The sequence below is a fragment of the Protopterus annectens genome, chromosome 5.part0 (genome assembly GCF_019279795.1).
Source record: "Protopterus annectens isolate FY-2018-M chromosome 5.part0, PAN1.0, whole genome shotgun sequence".
NCBI classification, from domain to species: domain Eukaryota; kingdom Metazoa; phylum Chordata; order Ceratodontiformes; family Protopteridae; genus Protopterus; species Protopterus annectens.
Genome location: NC_056735.1, coordinates 632,858,987 through 632,882,070, shown reverse-complemented (window position 1 = coordinate 632,882,070; position 23,084 = coordinate 632,858,987). Strand labels below are relative to the sequence as shown.

Sequence of the window (23,084 nt, the reverse complement as noted above, 5' to 3'; positions counted from 1 at the left end):
GGAGTCTATATGGTTTGTGCTGAAAAGAAAAGATAATGTGACAGTCAGTTTTAGACTACTTTGACACAAAATTAGATTATTCTGGGGAAAATCTACTAGGGCTGTCTATATTCTTTGATGTAGGATGTATACAGACTTGGGGCTTCCTGCCTATTAAACTCACATCCTTTACAAGCCATTCTAAGCCTCAAGAAAAACATAGACTAGCCCATATGCAAGAGCTCATGTTGAATCTCTTGAAAGGAAGGGCTATCCATGCAAGATCTAGCAGAATCAGAAGACTTATTTTTCCTGTCAGTGCAGATATCCCATTGCCCAAAACAATGTCATTTTACTTCAGGCTAAAGAAATAAGAGGGTAGGGAAGCTGATGAAGTTCTCTGATGCTGAGACCTCACAGAAGCAGATCTACATCCATTTTGTGCAGCAAGAACAGTTCAGATAGCTGAAGATAAACTGCCTGAATTAACTTTCATTGTCGTAGCACAAAGGCATGGCAGATATCATTGCTGCCTCATAGCACTCAGTTCTCCAATTCAGTTCTTGGTTAAGGTGCCTTCTGTCTGTGTGTGCAACCTTTGGTTGATTGGCATCCCATCCTGAATAAGTTTTTCTGCCTAGTGCCCACTGAGTGCCAAGATATTCACCAGTTCCTCTCCAATTCTGAATCAAATATAGCAGGTACTAAACAATGGCTGAAAATATATCTCAAATAAATCAGAAGACTGAAAGTTTGACTTCCTCAATTTCAATATTTTATATAGTGCCATAATGAAACATGTATATTTATAGAATTAGCCTAGATATTCATGCCCCAAATTTCCCAATTATCAATGTAAACTGGTTAGAATGGCTTTTGTATATACCTGTGACTTAGAACATCTACAAACTACCCCTGTCCATAAGGGCCACAGATGGCAAGTCAGGGGTGAATTTTCAATTTCCCATCCATTAGTCCAAACTGCATTTGAATAAGCTTAGGGAAGAACTCTGTTTCACATGAATGAGGAGTCTGTTCCAGAAAAAGGGGTAATCATAGAAACATATATTAATCCTTCTGACATGTTTTGTTTATGTCACAGATGAGGTTTAGAGTCTTAGATCAGGTAATTCTAAAGCTGTTTGTTTTTCAAATATGTAGCAGATCCATCAGTGCCAGATCAGAGAATGTCTTGCAGGTTAGCATAGATTGCCCCACAGTAGTCTGTAGGAAACTGAGTACAGGGACAGGGCTTTCAGGTCATATGCATAGGACATATTACGTCCACCCTGTATTCTTTTAATGAGGAACCTCTATGGCTGCACCAGTTGTTGCAAATGCCTAGTCAGGTGCATGCCGAAGGGTGCATTGCATGTGATTATTTGTTCAATGAGGGCTGAGCATAGTGGGACTATGATCTCCTTAGATCCAGATGCCATGCCCTTACTTATAAGTTGTGCCATGGAGAAGGGTTTTCTAACTAGCATGGACACATGGTGATCAAAGTTTATGTTACTGTCAACCTGAGTTTCCAAGTCCCTCACCACTTGCTGTACTCTTAGGGTAGTTCTATCAATGTTGCAATTTGCAGAGATAGTCAATGTTACAATTTGCAGATTACAAACATATCAATGTAAAACCATAAATGACTTTCTTTCTGTAATCTTTAAATCCTTTTCATAGAATGCCATACAAATTGATTCATCTGGTTGCAAAATTGCACCATTGCAGAAAAGGTAAATCTGAATCTTAAAAATATTCATTACTTGTTGTATTTATTTGACATTTGTTTACTGTGAAAGTCCAGCTGAGCCAGAAAGTGCCTATTTTCAGTGGAGGGCTGGGAAGAAAAGCTCCACAATCACAACCTTTCAAAACTCAAGTGCAGACATTTTAAATCACAAAGTTTCATGTTACACTACAAAACATCAAGTACATGTATTTTAAATCACAAAGAATCATATGTTTCATAGTAAAGTGCAATGAAAAACAACAACATGAGATGGAGAAAATATGTGATAAAAAACTCATATTATTTGTTAAATAGAGCAGTGTGTGATAAATGAGACCTGAGACAATTAAAATAAGATATTTTAAAGAGATTATCTGATTAGAGTCTAAGAGATGACTTAGTATGAGAGATGGTGTTCATATTATGGTTATAGAAAGAAAAGGATAGACAGAAGGAGATTCTAAGAAGAGTGTATCTTAGGTGAGTAGGGAGGAAAGAGAAAGAGACAGAGGAAAGGCTTGCAGAGGTGAAGTGAATAAAGTAAGTTGGTGGGAAAAACAAATGAAAGGAGTTGAGTAGGAGAGTGGAGAGGGTTGGGAAATGTGATTTAGGCTGAAGGGGTAAGAGAAGTATAGTGAGTAAGTTCAACCAGGATTGGCACAACAGCAGGTCCAAGATTCTGTAAAGTATTATTTTAGGGAGCATTTAAAGGTGGGTAGATTAGAAATGGTTCTGGTGGTTAGAGGTAAGGAGTTCCATTTTTTGCTACTGAGTACAAGTATAGGCTTTGTCCAGGGGATTTATTAGGTTTATTTATGGTGATAAATTGTCTGTCTTCTGCTCTAAGAGTTCTTTTATGGAAATACATGTCAATTGAATGGGTAAGAGCTGGGCAAGCTAAAGGTATTGTATATGATTTCATGTATTGTTATAGGTTGTATGTAGGAGAGGTGAAGAGGGAGTTCCAGCCAGCTAAGGGCATGAAGAGTTTTACAGTGATGGGTAAAGGAGGATGAATTAGTAGAAAACTGGGCAACTTTCAAGTTTGTTTTTGTGGAGGATTGTAAATTGGTTAGAACTGGTTCTCCACAGAGTAGAGAGGGCAGAAGATAAGTCTTGGCTGGAGTAATTTTTGTTTGTATGCTCAGAAAATGTTTGTTTCTGTAAAGCATGCCTATTTTCTGATGGGTTTTCTGAATATTGCTTTGGATGTGGAGGTCATAATCTAAGATTATCATCTATTATGACTGCTAATAACTTGGTATCCTGGACTAATTCAATTTTGGTGCCATTAGCAGAGAAGATTTTGAAAGATGCTCTGTTAGAAGTGTGAGTTTTTGGGGTAAAGAGGAACGGTATGTTTTTTTTTTTTAGTTCTCTTGTAAGCCAAGTTTCAATGGAGATGACAGCTTTTTGAGTGATTTCTTGGAGGTGAGTTAAAGTGTTTGAAAAACAGATGATGGTAGATGGTCATTAGTGTATTGAATCAAGGTGCCTTCACAAGAAGATGAATGTAAGTTATTAATAAACATATAGAACAGTAGAGGGCCAAGGATAGATCCTTGTGGGACTCCTGTGGAAGTGGGAAGATATGCAGAGCTGGATTATTGCCATTTTATAGCTTGCTGCCTGTTGACAAGGTTGCTAGAGAACCATTGAATAGATGGAGATGATAGACCAGGGGTGGATAGCTGATAGTGGAATTTACTGTGAGAGACCATATCAAAGGATTTTGATAGATCTAGAAACACAACAGATAAAAGTTTATTAGAGTCGCAAGCTTTATTGACCATGTCTGAAATGATAGCAATGCAGTGGAGGTCCTGTGGTCTGGCCAAAATCCATGTTGGATACTGGTGATTAGCTTATTTTCAAAGACAGTGTGAAAAATTGTTGATGTATACATCTTTCAAGGATTTTATAAAATAGAAACAGGAAGGCTATGGGATGGAAATTTGTAATATCAGTGGAATAACCTCCTTTATGTAAGAAGATAATATGGGCCATTTTCTACAAGTTAGGGATGCAGTTTTCTGTTACTGATCTATTAATAAAAATGCTGATTGGGTATGTTATTGCATCTGCAGCTAGTTTTAGGTATTATGGGGGAAGGTTGTCAACTGAGGAGGAACAAAGTTTTAGTTTATGTAAAAGTATTTTTGTGAGAGTTACTGAAACTGGTTGAAAGGTAAAGGGGCTGAGGCTGTTTATATGTGCTTTGGAGATGTTGTAATTAGATGAGTTTTGTGAAGGAAATGTGCTAGGGTCTAAGGTAGGGGAAGTTTGTGTTAGATGAGTTTGAGGAGCCAAGATCTGAAAAAAGCTTTTAGGTGTACAGTCCATGATTGCTGTAAAGTAAACAAATATTCATATCAGTTTCTGTAAATGCTTATTTTAACCTTACTTCCTGAATAGCAATAAAAAAAAGAACTCTGCCCCTTTATGTTCCAAAATGTTTATTTAGTGTGTTATTTTTTTTCTCTTGCATCTTACATCACTCAAATGTTCTGAAATACTAGATTTTAACATAAATGTGGTCTTACCCATAGGAGCAATGTGGGAAATGTGGAAATGGCATAAATATAGTTGCCAAGTACATAAAACATGCAGATCAACCTTATGTCAGTCAGGCCCTAATGCAGGAATGAAGAGAATGATGGGAGAGGGGAATTTAAACCAAAAGACAAAAGGTTAATATTGGCAGTGCACATTGGTTTACAAAGTCCATTGAACATGTGGGAGAAACAGACAAATGCAAGTTCTGTAAACCAGAACTATTAACAGTTGCACTGTTGCTGGGTGTGCTACATTAATATCAGAGGGCCTGTATACTGAAAGGCAAAATAATGTGGCAAGACTGTTGCATTGGGGATTTTGCAAACATTACAATACTGAAGTAACTGAGAAGCACTGGAAACAGGAGCCACAAAGCTTTATAGGGAAGGATGACGTTTATATCACATGGGATAACTCATTACCAACAGCTCAAAAAATATTTGCCAGAAAACCAGATATGATAGTCCATGAAATGAAGGCAAAAGTAGCACTGATCATTGAAATGGCTACATCCAGTGACTACAATGTCTTACGAACAGAGATAAACAAATTAATAAAATACCAGGATTTGCGGGCAGAAATGAAGGCATGTGGAAGAAGAATACCCAGGCAGTTCCAATAGTAGTAGAAGCAATGGATCTAATAAAAAAAGAATCTACAGTCATACATAGATACACTACTGAAACATGCAACTCCATATGAATTTCAGAATGACTCAAATTCTGGGTACATTGTGGGTGATGCAAAAGCACTTCTAGCTAACATCAAATATTGAAACAATATTAATTTCATGAAATTTAATCATACTTTGACTTAGGAATGGGGTCCTTTCCCATCATGGTATTAGAAACCCAAAAGACTTGGAGAAATTAAGCTGAGCAATATACTTAATGAATGTCCTCCTTACCTTTGCATGTAATCAGCAAATACATTCTAAAACTAGCAGAGGTAAATTCTTTGCTTTCTAGCTCAACCTTTTATTGGGAATAAGTGCAACAGGGACTTTAGTTCCCTTCCCTGGCTTGTGTCTTTTTATTATGCCACATATATTGTCCTATGTTTCAGACATAGCTATAAGTAAAACTAAAAGTCATAAGCAGTACTTTAGAGAGATGATCATCTGCCCTAAGAATATGCCAATGGTTTCTTATCATGTTTTAATAATATAAAGTTAGGGCCCATAAATGTTAATGAATGTCCAGTTATATAAATTAGATTTACAACAATCTTTATAAGTAATTGTTCACTGTTTGCTTCTTCAGAAGTTACTCTAGCCTTAATGATATAATTTTGACTGTGTCCCTATGTAATACTCTTTGACTTAATCCATCAGAATATTTTCTAAAATCAAGATTAGTAGAACAAATTATTTTTATTCTAAGGAATTTTGACTTAGGAATATTATGAACAATGTTGCCCAGAGACAGACAGTTGCCTTTAGAAAATATTTTTTTATGAAAAGGCTTCCTATATAATGTGGCAAGTACACTGTCCTATATTCTTTATTCCTTATTTTTTCATCCAAAAATGAAATTTCACTGGGATGTAAATTAGTCATTAATTCTAAATCACACTTATTTTCATTCATCTACTAAACAAACTCATTTCTTTTTTGTCACTATTCCCAATTAACCAGTTGTTAACTAGAAACCATCACCATATATCCATACTGGGTAATAACAAATGATGGCCCTATTTTAAATCAATAGCTCGTCTAGAAATCCATGGAAATGTCATTGTAAATGGGAACAAAAGACACTGCCATTGCTATTCCATTTATCTGCCGGTAACATTGTTCTTTATAATAAAAGACATTTTTAGGTAAACATGCTCTACAAAAGTATTAAACAATGGTTCATATAACGTTATCTAATGTAATCAGACTACAGCAGCATCCAGACCTGCCCAATGTGCAGTCAAAGTGAATGAGGACTGTACATTCAATTTGCACATATACAACCCAGAGTCCAGTTGAATTTCATTGATCAAATGCAGAAATTCAATAGAATATTTAAGTCTAGATCTTGCTAAGGAAAAAAGAGCATTTAAATAATAATGGTAATGGTTCAGTCAGAGACCCTCTGCCTGCCACTATCAGTTTCAGGCAAGGTTAAAAGGAACTTTTTGGACTTTATGATCCAACTCAGAAATAAATATCGGTCCAAATGGAGAATGACTAAAAACCCTGTAGACCAACAAATCTTTAGACAGTTAAGAAATGACACTAAGAAAGCTATACTCTCCGATAAAAGAAACTACTACCTACAATTTCAACAAGCTAACCATAACAACCCACAAAAATTCTGGGCTAGCATTAACCAGTTACTCCATCCAGGTCAATCATCTATACCATACCCTCAAAATACAGACCACAAAAATCCCATGCATACAGCCAATACCTTTAATACCTTTTTTACTAATGCTATCCAAACACTAGCTAGTCAGCTATCACCTAATAGCTTTACTTTACCTTCCTCTAACTCAACCCCACCCCCTCCTTTTCATTTCCAACCTGTCCCAACGACATACATTCTAACCCTTATACAAAAATTAAAACCATGCTCTTCCTCAGCAGACCAACTACCTGCTGAATATCTACAACTATCAGCCAAAGCTATCGCCTACCCCATTTCCATTCTGATCAACAGAACTATTAGCAAAGGTCACATCCCTAGTGTATGGAAAGTCTCCCATATTATCCCCCTCCATAAAGGTGGACACTCCACTGAACTCTCAAACTACCGCCCCATTGCCCTCCTTTTTCCTTTGGCAAAGATCATGGAGAAATGCATCCATAGGCAATTACTCGACCACTTAATCCAAAATAACTCACTTTCCAGTTGTCAACATGGTTTCAGACCTTCACACAGCACTACCACTGTCCACCTTTCCTTTACTGATTACATTAACAAAACTGCAACATTAATAACCTTTCCTCTGCACTATTTATTCACATGTCTAAAGCATTTGACATGGTAAATCACCAGATTCTCACAAAAATACTCAAATTCCTGTCATTAGATGCACTTTCCATAAAATAGTTCCAATCCTACCTAGATAAAAGATAACAGGCTGCACCATGGCACAATACTCAATCCACCCTCCTGCTCATTATCCTTGGTGTCCCTCAAGGATCCATCCTAGGAACTCTCCTCTTCTCCATATTTACTAATGACCTTCATTTAGCCATCCCCAGGCCACATGCATACAATATGCTGATGACTCCACGCTATTATGCTCAGCCACATCCACCTCTGAACTTCACTCTCTTACCCAGAAGGTATTTAACACAGTTGAACAATGGTTCACACAGCGTTGCCTTCTCTTGAACCCCAATAAAACTAAACTCCTCCTCTTCAATAATACTCACAAGTCCTCTCCTTTTGATTTCTCAGCATACCTCTCAAGTGTACCTCATTACGAGGAACGTACCTCATTTGGGGGTCTTAAAAAGTTACCGTTCCTCAAAGTTCCACATTGGAAGACTCTGTCACACATTCAGTGTTAGGAATTTTTTTAAGTGAAATCCATTGTAAATAGAAATGAATCATATTAATTCATTTAAAGATCTTCTTTATAAGTAAAACCAGCATATTTTAGCCATCCTATGACCTTCCTAGTTGAAGTTGTTAGTAAACCATTACTATGTGTTCCACATTTTGCCCATTTGTTCCACATTATGAGGGCTAGTGTTCCTCATTTTGGGGGTGGTAGGTTGAGAGCTATGTTTCTCAGTTACATCCATCAATGGTACCATTATATTACCAGACCCAACCACCAAACTACTTGGTATCACCATTAACAACAATCTGAACTTTGACATCCATATCAACAATACTATAAAAACTGTCAACAAAAAACTTGGCTCTCTCTATAGGACCAAACCCTTCCTTTCACCTACAGCCAAAACAACTGTGGCTCACACTCATCTAATCCCTACACTCCTCTATGCCTCACCCATTTTTACTAACCTATCTAAAAATAACCTTAGCAAATTGGAAATCTCCTACAATAACATTGCCAGATTCGCTACAGGCAACCCATTTAGAACCCACCATTGCATTAACATAAGCAGCTAGGATGGCTAGATCTACAAAACCTGATTAAATTCCACCAACTAGCCATTGCCCATAAGACTCTTTATAAACCTTCCTGTACTCCTATACTATCTACCCTCATCACCCCCTATAAAAATCTGAAGTCCTTACGTTCATCTCACAGACTTCTTGTACATACCTCTAAACCTAACAACAGTTCTGGCGATTCTCGCTTCTCCAACGCTGTTGGAAAATCCTGGAATCTTCTCCCCAGTGACCTTTCCTCACTTGCCGCTTTATCACTCTTCAAAAACAGACTGAAACTTTTCCTCAGAATACACTGGTTATGCCCTTTTACTAAACCTGACTAATCATCTATCTCTTCAAACTTGGCTCTGCCTACCCCATACTTCTCATGAACTGCTAGACTTTCCTTATTAATTATAAATACCATTTCCCTCTAAATTCATTATTTCCAACCTCTGTGGATACTTATTTTAGAGTGAACTCTCTTTATTTATAGTAGTATACAATACCCTGTCTTCTTTTATTTTATTTCTTTATTACACATTTTAACTGTATGTTATATTGCACCTGCATTTTGCACTGTTTATGATTTTTGCCCTCACTGAAAATTTCTGTGTTAACCTGTAATATGCATTGTATATATCACTGTTGTTGTTATTTTATTTGTTGTTGTTTTCTTGTTTACGTCTTGGAGCTTATCTCCCCGGGCCTCTACTAAACATGGACATATATCCAGCTAGACTAGCCCAGTCAACAAATGTAAAATAAAATAATTTTTTCCCGGGCCATTAAAAAGACTCTATTCCTGTTTTAAATTTAAAACTGAGGTCCAGAACTTTTTTTTGGTAAAATTTTCCATTCCCTAACAGAAATAATTGGTTATGATAGTCCACATCATTCCATAAACCAGTACTATCCCATTTATCCATTGATATTATTATAACATGTTCTTCTCTTTAAGGGAATTTGAAGTCATCCTCTTAAATAACGTAGCTCCATAAAAATGAATGTTGTTTAAAACTGCTGTTTTTTTCAAAAGTAGTTGTTTATTTTGGGAAGGCTGAAATGCAGACTCTCTTTAAAAAGGTTTTAGGATTTATTAAATTAGCTATATCATCCTTTTGGTGAAATCAGAAAATGTACATATTCAACTAACGAGAAGATTTAATACCACCCACACATTGGCATTAATTTGTTGCTATGGATGGTATAAAATCCAAACATTTGTTCAGTAAACTTACATTATAAACCTTTGGAAAATAAGAGGAAATATTATGTAACAACTCTTCAGTGCCAGTTAATTATTTGTTGTTAACCTTTTGAAATAACCTTATAACTTCTGCAATGTTTTTTATTTTTTCTGTCTCCTGCTTTTTTTTTTCTAAAGGGTCAAAATCACGCAAGAACTTTTTGCAAGACGGGGGCTTTGTCATATTTCATGTTCAGTCTCAACTACAGATGTCATCTGTGGCTACATAATCAAGTACATCAAATCCCTTTAAGCTGGAGCATGGAACAGAAACAAATTGTCTGTGCATTAGCAAAATGCATTGATTTCTTAGAGTGGTGCCAAGTAAAAATTCGATTAAGCTGGTGATTTCAAACATGTATTCACTATTTGATATTTTTTTCACTCCTTAGCAATTTGTAGCCTTACTCATTTGTACCAGTTGCCAGACAAACTGCTACAACCTAACACAAGCCATTTCACACCTACATGCCTGCAAAAAGAAAGTTAAATTGAAAGTAAATACAGAGTTAAAATATTAAAACTAAACACATAGACTTCATGCTATCCATTTTATTCACAGCCAGATAATAAACAAAGTGTCAACAAACAAGGAAACTAATGATCGTACCCAAAGAACATGGCTCATATTATAATACTCATGTTCACTACCATTGATTCCTTCCTTTATACCATAACTGCTCTGGGATGCAGGAACATAAAAACACAAGCACGCACGTGTGACCATCAATTACAACCACTTTGCATAAATGCATACTCTCCCAGTGCTTAGTTAAAATCAAATGAATGAGTGATTATGTAAATAATGAACATGAGTATTTCATCTTGCTACTGTGAGAACTGTGCAGTGCAAATAATTGCACTTCCAATACCCTCCCAACTTCTTAGCTCAAAAATCAAAGACCTAAAAATCAGGAACAGATTTTAAATATTCCTCTTATATATGTAGCGATTTGCTGTAGTAACAAGCTGTGCATCTTTTCTGAAAGATACAAAGTCTGAAACTCACATGCCTGTCATTATTTAATGACTACAATCCACAAAAAAATACCAGGAAGCACTACATTTCACAAGAAGCAGACCAATATAGCTCACTCATTCAAGATAGCACTTCATTGTTTGAGAGTTCTGGGAAAAGCTAAAAATAATGAGGGATACGTTTTACACATTATTTTATCTATTTTTTAACCAGGTAAATCTACTACATAAAGTGCTCCTATTCAGGAGTGATGCAGAAGCATCATCAGGCGAAGTAACTCCAGGAAAGTCATACAGTAGGCAAATGGAGGTGGAAAGATTCAAGCCTTATACTTTTGATTACAGGAAACTATTTGGTAAAAGCTTACAGTACAGTAAACTCTCAGTTAATGAGAACTCAAGCAACCGGAGCTTAAGCAAGCAAAAAAAAAAAAAAAAAAAAAATCGAAGAAATACGGTACAATTTTCATGTCTTCTACTTTCTGTTTCCCACCCTCCACAGAAACATACCTTACGTTTTTAGAGTTTTAGAGTTTTAAAAAGAAAGATAGGATTAAATTCCCTCTCTCCCAACCTAAGAACAAGTCAAACCAAACAAATAGTTTAGGGTACAGTATTAGTCAGGCCTATTTTTAATAGTAACTCTTAAGCAACCAGAAACGACAGTTATCTGGCATCTACCAATCCCCATGGGTGCCGGTTAACTGAAAGTTTACTGCATTAAGCACCAGACAACTCTAATACACTTAAAAGTAATCAGAACAGCAGGTGTTGCATTCACATGCAATGTCTGAACAAGAACTATGCAACTCTGATGACTGGCATTACTGAATGATTGTAATCCATTGGAGATTTACTAGAAAATTAAGATGTTAACAAAACTCTGGCAGCTAGTGCAGAGGAGTAGGGCTCTGAACTCTTAATGAGCTGATCTTTGAAGTCAGTGGTACAGAGATTGACTCTTTCTGCCTCCAGCTGTCTACTGTGTTACTCTGAGTAAGTCACTTAAATGGTCAGTGCTCCTGAAGACCAGAGCAAGTCACTTATCCAGAAGGTGCTCCTGAAGACCAGAGCAAGCTACTTAACCAAATAGTGTTCCTGAAGACCAGAGCAAGTCACTTAAACAGAAAATGCTCCTGAAAACCAGAGCAAGTCACTTAACCAGAAAGTGCTCCTGAAGACCGGGGTTTTACCCAGTCTAACAAAAAGATTTAGAAGAGGTATTACTGAATAACTGTGATCTTCTGTGAGAAAAACACATTTTAGGAAAAGTCCTGCCATAGGGGTTTCTGACACACACACACACACATACACACACACACACACACACACACACACACACACACACACACACACACACACACACACACACACACATACACAATCTCTCCCACACACAGACATTATTATGTCTCCTTTTTTTCTGTTTCTTTATCATCTTTTTCTCTTACCCTTTGTGGATATGCTTCGCTGCCTTCTTGCCTTCAAATGAACTTTTTCAAAACCTTTTTTCAAATCTCGGAAACACATATTCTATATATTCTATTATTATTTATACACGAATCAGTTTTTTTCCCTAGCTATATTTTTTATTGTCAGTCAGCTATTGTCGAGATGAGATGAAGGGACATGGGGGGGGGTCTGTCTGCCTCATGTAGGAAGTACTCACTTTCTGAAAATTATTGATAAAAACATTTTTGGTCTTTTGCAAGCAACACTATACAACACAAACCAACATCTTTTTTCTCAAAACTGTTTTCCACCCACCATGCTAGATAGGGATGATGACTACTTGCTTTGTCATCAATTAAATCCATTAACTAATACCAGTTACATTTATTTTCAAAAGCTATAATTACTAAGTGCAGAGTATAGTGACAAAAATATACTTACTTTTATTTGTTTCTATTATCTGCCTATATGCCTGACACCTGTTTTCACTCATACTTTACATTATGCTACAGCTCAAAATGTATATCTTACCACATTTCTTTTACTGATTTTTTTAAATGTTGCTTTTTCCCTACATTATCTACCATTTTCTTATTCCCCTTCTTCCCTCATTAAACAGTGAGATGAGGGGATTTCACACACAGCTTCTTCCCCATGCCAACCCATTTGCCATTTCCAGCATTAAAACGAAAAATCCTTTCTCCACAATTATGTTGTTGATTTCTTGTCCCACCTTTTTCTTATTTATAGCTAAAGCCACATGCATCATGCATTTTCCACATCTTATATTCCCCGGCCAACCTCAACATCATTCCATTCTGACCTTGATCTTGGCACAGACCTCAGTTTCAACAATGGGTGGTCACATCTCAACAGAAAACAGACAACAGTCAAACTGTTCATTCAGCAACAGTGAAACTGGATCATTGAATTCAATGGGACCAAATTGGATCCCTGGGTCCAAAATAAGAAAAGATTTCCACCACAGCAGGCAAGGCTGCTCTAGCATTTTTGTGCCTTTGTTTTCATGGGTGACAAAATGAAGTCTCTGTTTCATTGGTTCTACTTCCAAGTCAGTGAGAGGGACTTCTGAGAGCTTTTGTTAAATGTCAAAAAAGAACAAAAGAGTGTACCCAGGAAATCGGGTTATGGTCATGGAATATAACTGTGACTTTCTTATCTTTATCAGGCCCTCAATCAACAGTGGGCCCTAGGAAGCTGCCTATGTTGCATTGTGCTGGATCCAGCCCTGCTAGCCCCAAAAACTAAGCTTTACTGTACAGATCACTGCTTCTCTATTCTGAGTTCCAAATCGCTGTGAATCTATTCTCATGTATCTCCAAAGAAACATCCTCATCAGACATAGTCTTCCAAACACAATTAAAAACTCATCTTCTGAAACTTGATAAATGTCAGCGGTATGCACCTAGCCAGATTACATAAGCACTTCACATTCTGCCACTGTCTAATAACTTTCTTTCTTTCTTTCTTTCTTTCTTTCTTTCTTTCTTTCTTTCTTTCTTTCTTTCTTTTTCTTTCTTTCTTTCTCTGTAGCCCTCTATTTATAACACTTACTTTAAGATTTGAGTCTCTTGTATGTAGTGTATATAGCTTCTGCATCTCCATTATACATAAACTCATTCCAACTTCAGTCAGAAGTATAATTTAAAAGAATTTCTAATATTGGTTGCTTAAGTATATTCACCTTATTGTTGTATTACTTTAAACATGTTATACACATTGCATTGCATTGACACTCTGTCTATATTATATAAATTAATTTTATTGCTGCACTTTTCCCTGGGCAGAGACTAAAAACTGGTCATTTGTGATAAGTGGTCTACCCCAGTTATCAAATTCAAATAAAATAAAATAAAACTCAGTCAGTGGCTATGGCTAGTCATTATTTATTTACTATTTACTCCAGGTTAAGTGGACGGGTCTACTGACCCTTTTCAACAACAACCTGAGCTCAAAGAGCAGGAAATACATTATTGTCTTTTAATCAACAATATTATATAAAATGAGTGCATAGCAATATTTAGAGGATAATTGTAAGAGTGAATCCAGATAGGGTAAGATTAAAAGATCTGGTCAGAGTGCATTCAGAAAAAATATACACAAAATGCAAGCCTAACCTACATCACAATCATACATATAATGCATAAACTCCTATACGCATGCAACTACTTGCATATACAATAGCACATTAAGAGGATGATAAATGTTTATTAAATGTATTCTGTTATTCATGATATGGAATGGTGAGTTAACTAACCATTGTCATGGTAGCAGTTGCATTTAGGTTCAGTAAAGAGATCCTCTTTAAGTGAATCTTTGAAGCTTTTAATGGTTTCTACAGTTTTTAATGTCTAAAGGCAAGTCTCAAGCTAGCAAAGGCTGTATCACCTACAGCAGTTTAAATAGAGAGCATACTAGAGAAAACTGTTATCCTGTGTAGTTCTGAATGGTTTACATTCAAAACTTAGAAACCACATTGGTCGACCAGCATGTGGTCAAATGGCAGTTTTCAAGTTGGCAGAATGCCAAACCAAAACATATTGAATACTTTACAGCGAATGGGTAGTGTAGTTTGAGTATTTGGGTTTGACACTGAGGATAGAGGTTCACTGAGTAACAGGAAATTAGCCCATTTCCTCACTGTAGTGTGATCTTGGAGTTGGTATATTTAATGTGCAGGGGTGTGAAAGTGCCTGCAAAATAGTAGAATTAACATACCGTTGACGGTAGAGTGTAACAGTACATTACTGTGCATAGCAGGAGGAAACTGACATCACCTCCTGCTATGTTGAATACATCGAACAACAGATGTCGATGTATTCATTTTCGCCTTGGTTGCTATTTCAAAATTCTAAATTCACCATTCATTTCAGGTCAACGTTCTGAATGGTCAACAAAAGCTGATTCAGAATTTCAGTAGTAAACCCTTCTGAATACATAAGGGTTGACTTGTAAAGGTAGTTTCACTCTTAAAGGAGGCAGTGACCATGTTTTAGCAGCATGTAAACTAGAGTATTTAGAAGAAAAGTGACACTGAAAGCTATTTGGAATTTTTTAGCAAATTGCAACAGTGTATCTGGGGTCTGCTAATATAATGAATCTGCAGATTTCATTCTCAGCACCTGTATTCTGTGAGTATTGTGGGCTGAATGCATAATGAAAAAAGGAAGGCCATATTCAAGTTTAGGTATTAAATATTTTTAGCTTCAGCCCTGCAAGCAGTGGGTGAAAGGAGGTGACTGATCTAATGTAGTTTTAACTGAGCAAGGACTTCATTAGTTACAAAATCTGTATATGCGGTAAAGGAAAGTGTACAATCAAGTATTAGGCCTAGTTTCTCTGTTTGGTGACATTAGGTGTTCTGCTCCTATAAGATCTGTTAAGAGAATAGGATGGATAGTTTGTAATTTCTTGGATGAGGCAAAGACCATGACATTGGTTTTCTTGGGGTTAATTATAAGTTGGTTAGCAGTGGACCAGGTGCATAACTGAGTGAAATTATCCTGTAACTTGGTTTACAAGGCAGAGTGGCTAGTAGTGGATTGCGGGAACAGCATATTATATGCATATATATATATATATATATATATATATATATATATATATATATATTATGATTTGGTAACTCAAGGAGGAGATCATTAACAAATAGTGAGAAGAGAAGAGAAGAGAAGAGAAGTGAAGAGGAGAGGAGAGGAGAGAAGAGGAGAGGAGAGGAGAGAAGAGGAGAGGAGAGAAGAGAAGAGAAGAGAAGAGAAGAGAAGAGAAGAGAAGAGAAGAGAAGAGAAGAGAAGAGAAGAGAAGAGAAGAGGAATACCCTTGTGGTACACCTGTATTACGTTTACCAGCAATAGAGGATAAGACATTGCATGGACTTGGAAAGTTTTGTCTTCTAGATAGCTTTGAAACCTGCAAATAGCATTATTGCCAAATCTGAGGCTTTTGAGTTTGTTGAAAAGAAGGGCATGGTTGACCTTTTCAAAAGCCTTTGTTATGTCAAGAGACCTACAGTAATAAGTTCCTCATTCAGGTTGCATGAATATTTATAAAACAAATCTAACTTCAAGTATACAACTTACAAATAGCTTTTGCAGTGATGTCGAGCGGAATTCATAAAACTGCATTTTGCAGTAGCAGTCAGTGTAACTCCTACATACGGATATGAACTATAATACTGTGGTGCATATTGAGATTCAAAATTATCCAAGCATAAATTCTATTTTTTGGTGCAAACTGGCAGTAATGATTTACCCCAGCCTTTACTATAAAACAGAAATCAGTATAACAGACTGCAAATCAGCATACAAATAGCAGTTATATAACCCCCCCCCCCCCGAAAAAAGAGAAAAGGAATGCCAGTAATGAAAGTCCATATTCATGAAAATGAGCAACCCAGTACATAAAGGTACCATGGGGAAGAAGAGATGTGTGGTTAAGGAATATCTGGATAATTGTACACCATCATGAAATACCAGAACTTAACATTCATAATGTTGAACAGGTTAGCATAATTAGAAGAAAAAGAAATATCTCACATCTAATAGCATTTTATGAAATATTTTATGTGTCTTTTTCTTATTGTTTATTCATTCGTTTCTTTGTACTAACTTTGATGCTCTCACAAGCAGCCTTCCTTTAGCATCTCGTTCTACAGCTTTGTTCTAAGTTACCTGTTTTCAGACTGTTGATGTTTACCTTAAGAATAAAGTGAGCTATAGGGCATATGACTTATTTACTTTACCATAAGCACATAACAGTGAATCAGTGAATCATTTTCTCCCATACACACACAGGTACCTGTCACTCTGCTGTCTCTATTAATGAGTACATTGTAATTTTTTGAGAACATCGTGCCCAAATGAGTCACTGTCTTATAATATATGAATAAGGAAAACAACTAAGAGGATTATCTTTTTTCCTGAGGCCTCCAGGATTAAAGCTGTTTTTGCATAGGAGCTGTCAAGAAACTGTACAAAATGCAAGCAAGTCAGTCATGAAGCCATTGAAAGTATTTGTTTTCCATTGAATCTGGATTATTTTTTCAGTACAGAGAAATCTAGACCTGTGGATGGGAGATCGTAGGTTTACCCCGGGAATCATCACTGTGTCACTGCTGGACAGAGGCACAACAAACTAATGGGCACAGTATTTTTTCATATAAGGGGTGGCGTAAGCCACAAAAATTTGGGCTAGGCTTATAAATGCCTTAGGGCAGATAGCCTAGTATAAACCTATGAACCTATGAACCTATGAACATACGAAGAGGTACTAATGTAAAATAAATAAATAAATAATGACGACGAAGAGCTCCCAACTGTGTAGTTTAGTGACTTGAAATATACCTTACAATGAAAATTTCATACTGTACCTCAGATTTCTTGCAAATTTCTAAGACTCTGAGAACATTTTTGCACACGTTATCAACACTAGTGTTTCCTTTACAGCATGTAATCCCCAGAATACGAACATTTGGTGCAGCAAGAGCCACCATTATTGCCTGGGCATCATCCACTCCACAGTCTGTATCAAATAAAATCAGCTTCTTTTCCATCTTGGGATGCTCTGAGACATAAAACAAAAACAACATTAATTGCAAGGGTCATCAGGGAGCAGGAAAGAATTTTTTTTTTACTTTTCATTGAATAGCATAATCTAATCAAATGCAGTGTTTCAGAAAGACATCTTATGCACTTAAAGATTATCACTCATCTATACAGCTTATCCATTTTTTTCAGTTCTGTCTTTATCCTGCAACTTTGCAGCTCATCCAAAGAGCACGCACACAAACACACACACACACACACACACACACACACACACACACACACACACACACACACACACACACACACACACACACACACACACAATGTTGTTTTGTTACTGTTGCTGTTGTATGACATTTTTAGTGATACAATAGTGTTGACTACCATAAAGTAGAAATGTCACTAACAGTAACTATAAAAGTAATATGAGAGATACTTTAAAATACTCCATTAGATTAAATCTGCGTTCTCCACAGCATTCAGTGGACTTATAAACCTGACATGTAAATGAATAATAAATAAATGCAAATACAAAAGTTTTAGTATAGGAGGCAGCTCTTTTTCAAATGTTTTGTATATTCTCACTGTCTCTGGAACAGCACACAACTAAATTATTTAACATCTAGAAACTAAACAAAGGACAAAAATGCTTCATATAAAAAATGAAGAAGGTAATAATGCAAACCACTGCAATGGAATCTAAGCTTACTGCTAATGAAATGATGTTCTAGGTAACATTTTTTTCTGCAATACAAATAAAAATACAAACGTGTAAGAACTTACCATAACAGTACATGTCTGATTAGATCACTCTTGCAGTACTGCTTACAAATGGAATATCCCACCAAGAATACTGTACATCCAGGCCATATACCAAAACATGCATGCCTTCCTCTCATATTGTATCTCCAACATATGGCCCAAGCATTAGAATGCTAAGTGGTACCTCAGTGACGTACAGTGCAAAAACCACCAGGACTTTCTTGCCCTAAAGAGATAAACAAAATCAATGCACAAAATGATGATAAAAAATGCATGTAAGCAATGAAAGGGGTAGGGATGAAGCAGATATGCCTTGGCCTAAGAAAAGAGTGAAATTATGACAGAAGTAAAGAAAAGGGAGAAAGGGGGAAGGGTGCTAATACTGGGACAGTGATCTAATCAGACTAAGTTCTTGCATAACTGTACTATGTTCTTCATTTATCACTGCTGCACTATTGCTTACATATAGTAAGATTCCTAAAGCTATTTAGAATATCTGGGAGGAGGTTTGAGAAGAGGAATTTAGAGTCTAGCATTCCTTTGACGGTTGATCTAGATAACCCACCAAATGATTTTCTTCTTCAAGAAGGGCAAGCAAGGAATAGGAAACTTTAGGAGGTGGCAGTGCCAAAGAGACTTGAGATATCAATGAATCTTCCTCATGCAGACTCTGGCAAAAGGAACTATTTGATGCCATGCTCCACAGGGTTCTAATGATCTGACCTGTTGAGGTCATTTCCAGAAAAAGGAGAGACTGGAAAAAATAACTGAAAATTTTATTTTGTTCTGAAGAAGAAATGCTATCGTACAGACAAAATTCAACTGGCAAAATAAAAACATATTTCAGGGGAGGGGTAGGAGAACATATTTCTTCAATTTCAGGGTGAAACACAGACTTAGAAGAAGGTTTATGGTAAACTTGAGCTCTCAAAGAAGCTTTTTTCTTAAAAGGGCTTGGAAAAGAAAATCTAGGTAAAGGTAAATATGGATACCCTGGCTCCTGCAGTGTGCTATGAGTAGAGCTAGACATTTGATAACTACCACTAGACCTATAGAAAGACCAAAGGGAAAATCAGATAACTGAAAATAAAACTGTAAGGTACAAAGACTTAAAAAAATTCCATGGTCTAGGTGAGTGGGGATATGAAGGTAAGTGTCCTCAAGGTCTAGGGTAACCTGAAAAGCCTGAAGAAGGATAAAAGGAAGAAGAGTTTGCACTTTGAATGCTGTTACCAATAACAATGTACTGAAGACTGGTCTTAATTATGTTGAGGACCTACTGATATGAAATTTATAAGTGTCCAGAGAAGAACGGAATGAGACAGGTTTTTTGAGAGAGGGATAGGGGAAAGGCCAATGTAGAAGGGAATAGGAGGGGAAGGAGGGGGGCCAATAGTCACAGATTGGCTGGCTTGCTAGGGAAGAAATCATTAGATATGTAAAAATTTAATATGGTTTTCTCCTGAAATTTATTTTAGCGACCTTACTACTTTTCTGCTGAGCTATTTGTCATTTCTGAAAAATGGATATGGTTTAGAAGAATAGTCATGATAAAATTTTGAGGGAGAGGAAATAAAAATATTTTTTAAAGTTCTGCATATTCTCAACCTCTTTCCTGCAGGTTTTTAACACATTCAGCAACTGCATGACCAAAAAGTTCTGCCTGTCCAGTTGAGTCTCAAACAATTTAGACTTTCATCTGCTGGCAAAGATTGCATCCTCAACTAATAGGATCTGCTAAGAAATGAGCCAGTAGTTGCAGTTCTAGAGGATACACCAACAGCATAGTAGCTAAACTTAAATCATCTAGCTACTTGGTTAGCAGAATTGAACAGTGATAAAACAGAAGATTTGCGGGCTAATGTCTAGAACAGACAAAAGATACCTAATCATTTATGTTTGGTCGTTGATGACACAGAAAAAAGTGCAACATAAGTGTACATTTTCTTTCCATACATGTCCATGGCCCTACTGTCTTTGGCATTAAATTGAACATTAGGAGATGGGAGTAATTTAGTAGGTTTATCTGACTCTATAGAAATTACTGCTGAATCTGAGGTTGGATTTTTGTACAAAGGCTTATGTATGTCAGGGTCAGAGATAAATATGTATACGCTGATAATTATGGCACTCACCAGTTTTTAGCATTCTACAGCACCATCTACATGACAGCAAGCACAAACCTCTTCTTAGTAACTCTACTCTTTAGACCTCTTCTCCAGTATGCCATTCAGTTATATCACTGCAACTGCCAGATAGTAGGAGTCCAGGCAGAAACTCAGGAGGAAAGGAGTAAATCCAGATCCCAAACAAGAAAGGGCAGAGGAGAACAACAAATATACGATTTTTGGTAGAGGGAGAGAAGGACAGAGAGAGAAAGACAATTGCAAACTTCCACCCCTCCAGAGTAGCAATTAGTTTACCCAAATGGCAATGCAGAAAGCTTCCTAGTACAGACTTTTTGACTCCGGCTACATTGTGAACTGTAAGATAACATCTTTATGGCCTAGGCCCAGTAATTTAACTTCTTACTATTTTCCAAAGTCAGGTGGATTGAGATTAACCTCTTCTCTTTCAGTATCCTCTGTTAAAACATATACATTTAATAATACATGTATACTTTTTTTCTGTCCAGCAGGACACACTAATGGTACATTTTTAACACAAGCACATTTTTCAACACAAGCATCTGTACAAATCAGTTTGCTATACAAATGACATATAATTCTTTACAAAATTCCAGCTAGCTGTGCTGGCATATGTTACACATTCACTGCCCTACTTCTCCTGGCATAGCTGTCAATCTCTCAGCATCTCATTCCAGGTCTTCACCCAGTAAATCAACAGTGCACACTAAGATAAAATATAGTCAGTCTTATCAGTTACCCTTTTCGGAAATAGTTTGTGTGCATCAAATTTAAGTATCTATAGCATTGAGATATCTTGTCGCTAGATATGAAAAGCATTAAGTTCTGACCTGTAGCAGGCTGTGACTTGGAAACATTTCTATGAGCATTGTAATATGGTAGTGAAGTATTGTACTCTTTTGATGAATAATGCCTTCTGGAGATAAGTGCTGCAAACACTATACTTCTTTGTAACAGAAGTGCACTTGCAATTTCTGTTATGGAATATCTTTGTCAAGTCCACTTTTTCTTCATTATCCTTCAGTAACTTGATAAACATATTGGTCACAACTTACCATTTCAGTCACTACTCAAGCCACAAACTGGTAATAAAACACAACAGGTATCCACATGTGTTAGATGAGTAAAACTTATTATAGTTTAATAGTTAAGCTATTGTATAATACAAATGTAAAAAATGTTCATGATCAACAAAAACTAGCCTGGGTCCGTGGTGTAGATGGATGGAGCCCTGACTATGTCCCATGTGACCAGGGTTCAGTTAGTGACCCCAACAATGGAGAAGCCAGCCACAAAGAGAGATAAATGAAGTGGCATGACCTTCTCACCTCCTCCAAGAGAAGAATGAATGGGTTCCAGGTGCTCAGTGAACACACTGGGTGAGTGCAATTTGTCCCTTAAAGACCTGAGAAACCACCACTAATTCTTGAAGATGGGAGGCAGGTCTGCTTGCTGGCATCATCCCACACAGAAGTGAGGGACAACCACAGCAGACAGCCCATTACATGCCCTACATAACTGAATGGGTATTTAGGGACTGTAGGACTTGAAGGAAAAAAAAACTCATACCACTTCTGATGGCTATCTAAATAATAGTACCTCTTGGATGACTCTTACCTTTGACAATTAGGTAACACGTGGATCAACTGGCCAAGGGGTGAAGACTGGCAGTCAGTGTGTGCAAAGTCAGTAAAGTAAAAAAAAAAAATCATAAATATCTAGTTGCTATCTGGTTACAGGATAAATGTGCAGTTTCATACCTGAATATTTTCAGATAAGAATACAGAATATATCAACAATGTATAAAGTAACATTAACAGTAAATTAATTGTGGTAAACAGACAAACAGCATAGTAAGTGGGTCAAATGTTACACTATTGCAAAACAGTAATTATGTCAAAAAAGGAGACTAGTGCTTATTAGAAATATGGTGCCCTAACAGTGCCCTGATGACCCATATTAAATTGGTAGCTGAGATGTTAATTCTTTGAAGTTCTGAGATTTATTAGTGAGAGTCCCAAAACCAAGAATGAATGTCTGAAAATGTAGACTTGTATATATATATATATATATATATATATATATATATATATATATATATATTTATATGAAGTCCAAGACCACTGTTTCTTGGCATATTCCCTTTTCTCTGAGGTATGGAGACATATATAAGTTCTGGAGTGTGGGGGCTAACACCCTATACTGGGAGGTGCAGGAGGCTTGTAATAGCTGTGTTAAGTAGCTGTCCCTAAAACAGTGTGAAACTTGATAGTGTGAGTCCCAGAACTTTGAGAAAGAATCTGTGATTTTCAGTGGAAAAATAATGAGTTATGAAACTCATTGTCATATCTTTTAAGCCTTATATATATCCCCCAGACAAGGGTGGGTTACTCCCCTTGACCCAGGTATTGTACATTAATTCTGAGACTGTTGTACCTCAAAGAAAGTGGAATACTACATGGTACTGCAAACTCAGACTTAGTAAAAATTCATATGCAATTGTAGTTTCACAGATCTGAGGATCACAACTGAAGTCCTCATACTTTCAACAGACACCCATTATAGACAGCAGCATCCAGTTCCAGGCTAATAGAACTG

General features: G+C 36.6%; 1 protein-coding gene across 2 annotated transcripts in view; it reads right to left on the bottom strand.

Annotated features, from left to right (window-relative positions):
- The window catches only part of LOC122802719 (inosine-uridine preferring nucleoside hydrolase-like), a 325,671-nt gene that overhangs the window by 167,999 nt on the left and 134,588 nt on the right, over positions 1-23,084 (bottom strand). For both annotated transcript variants that reach the window (XM_044072477.1, XM_044072478.1), the window contains one exon: positions 17,400-17,593. In XM_044072477.1, coding sequence (XP_043928412.1) covers positions 17,400-17,593 — 194 coding nt within the window. The remainder of the gene's footprint in view (positions 1-17,399; positions 17,594-23,084) is intronic.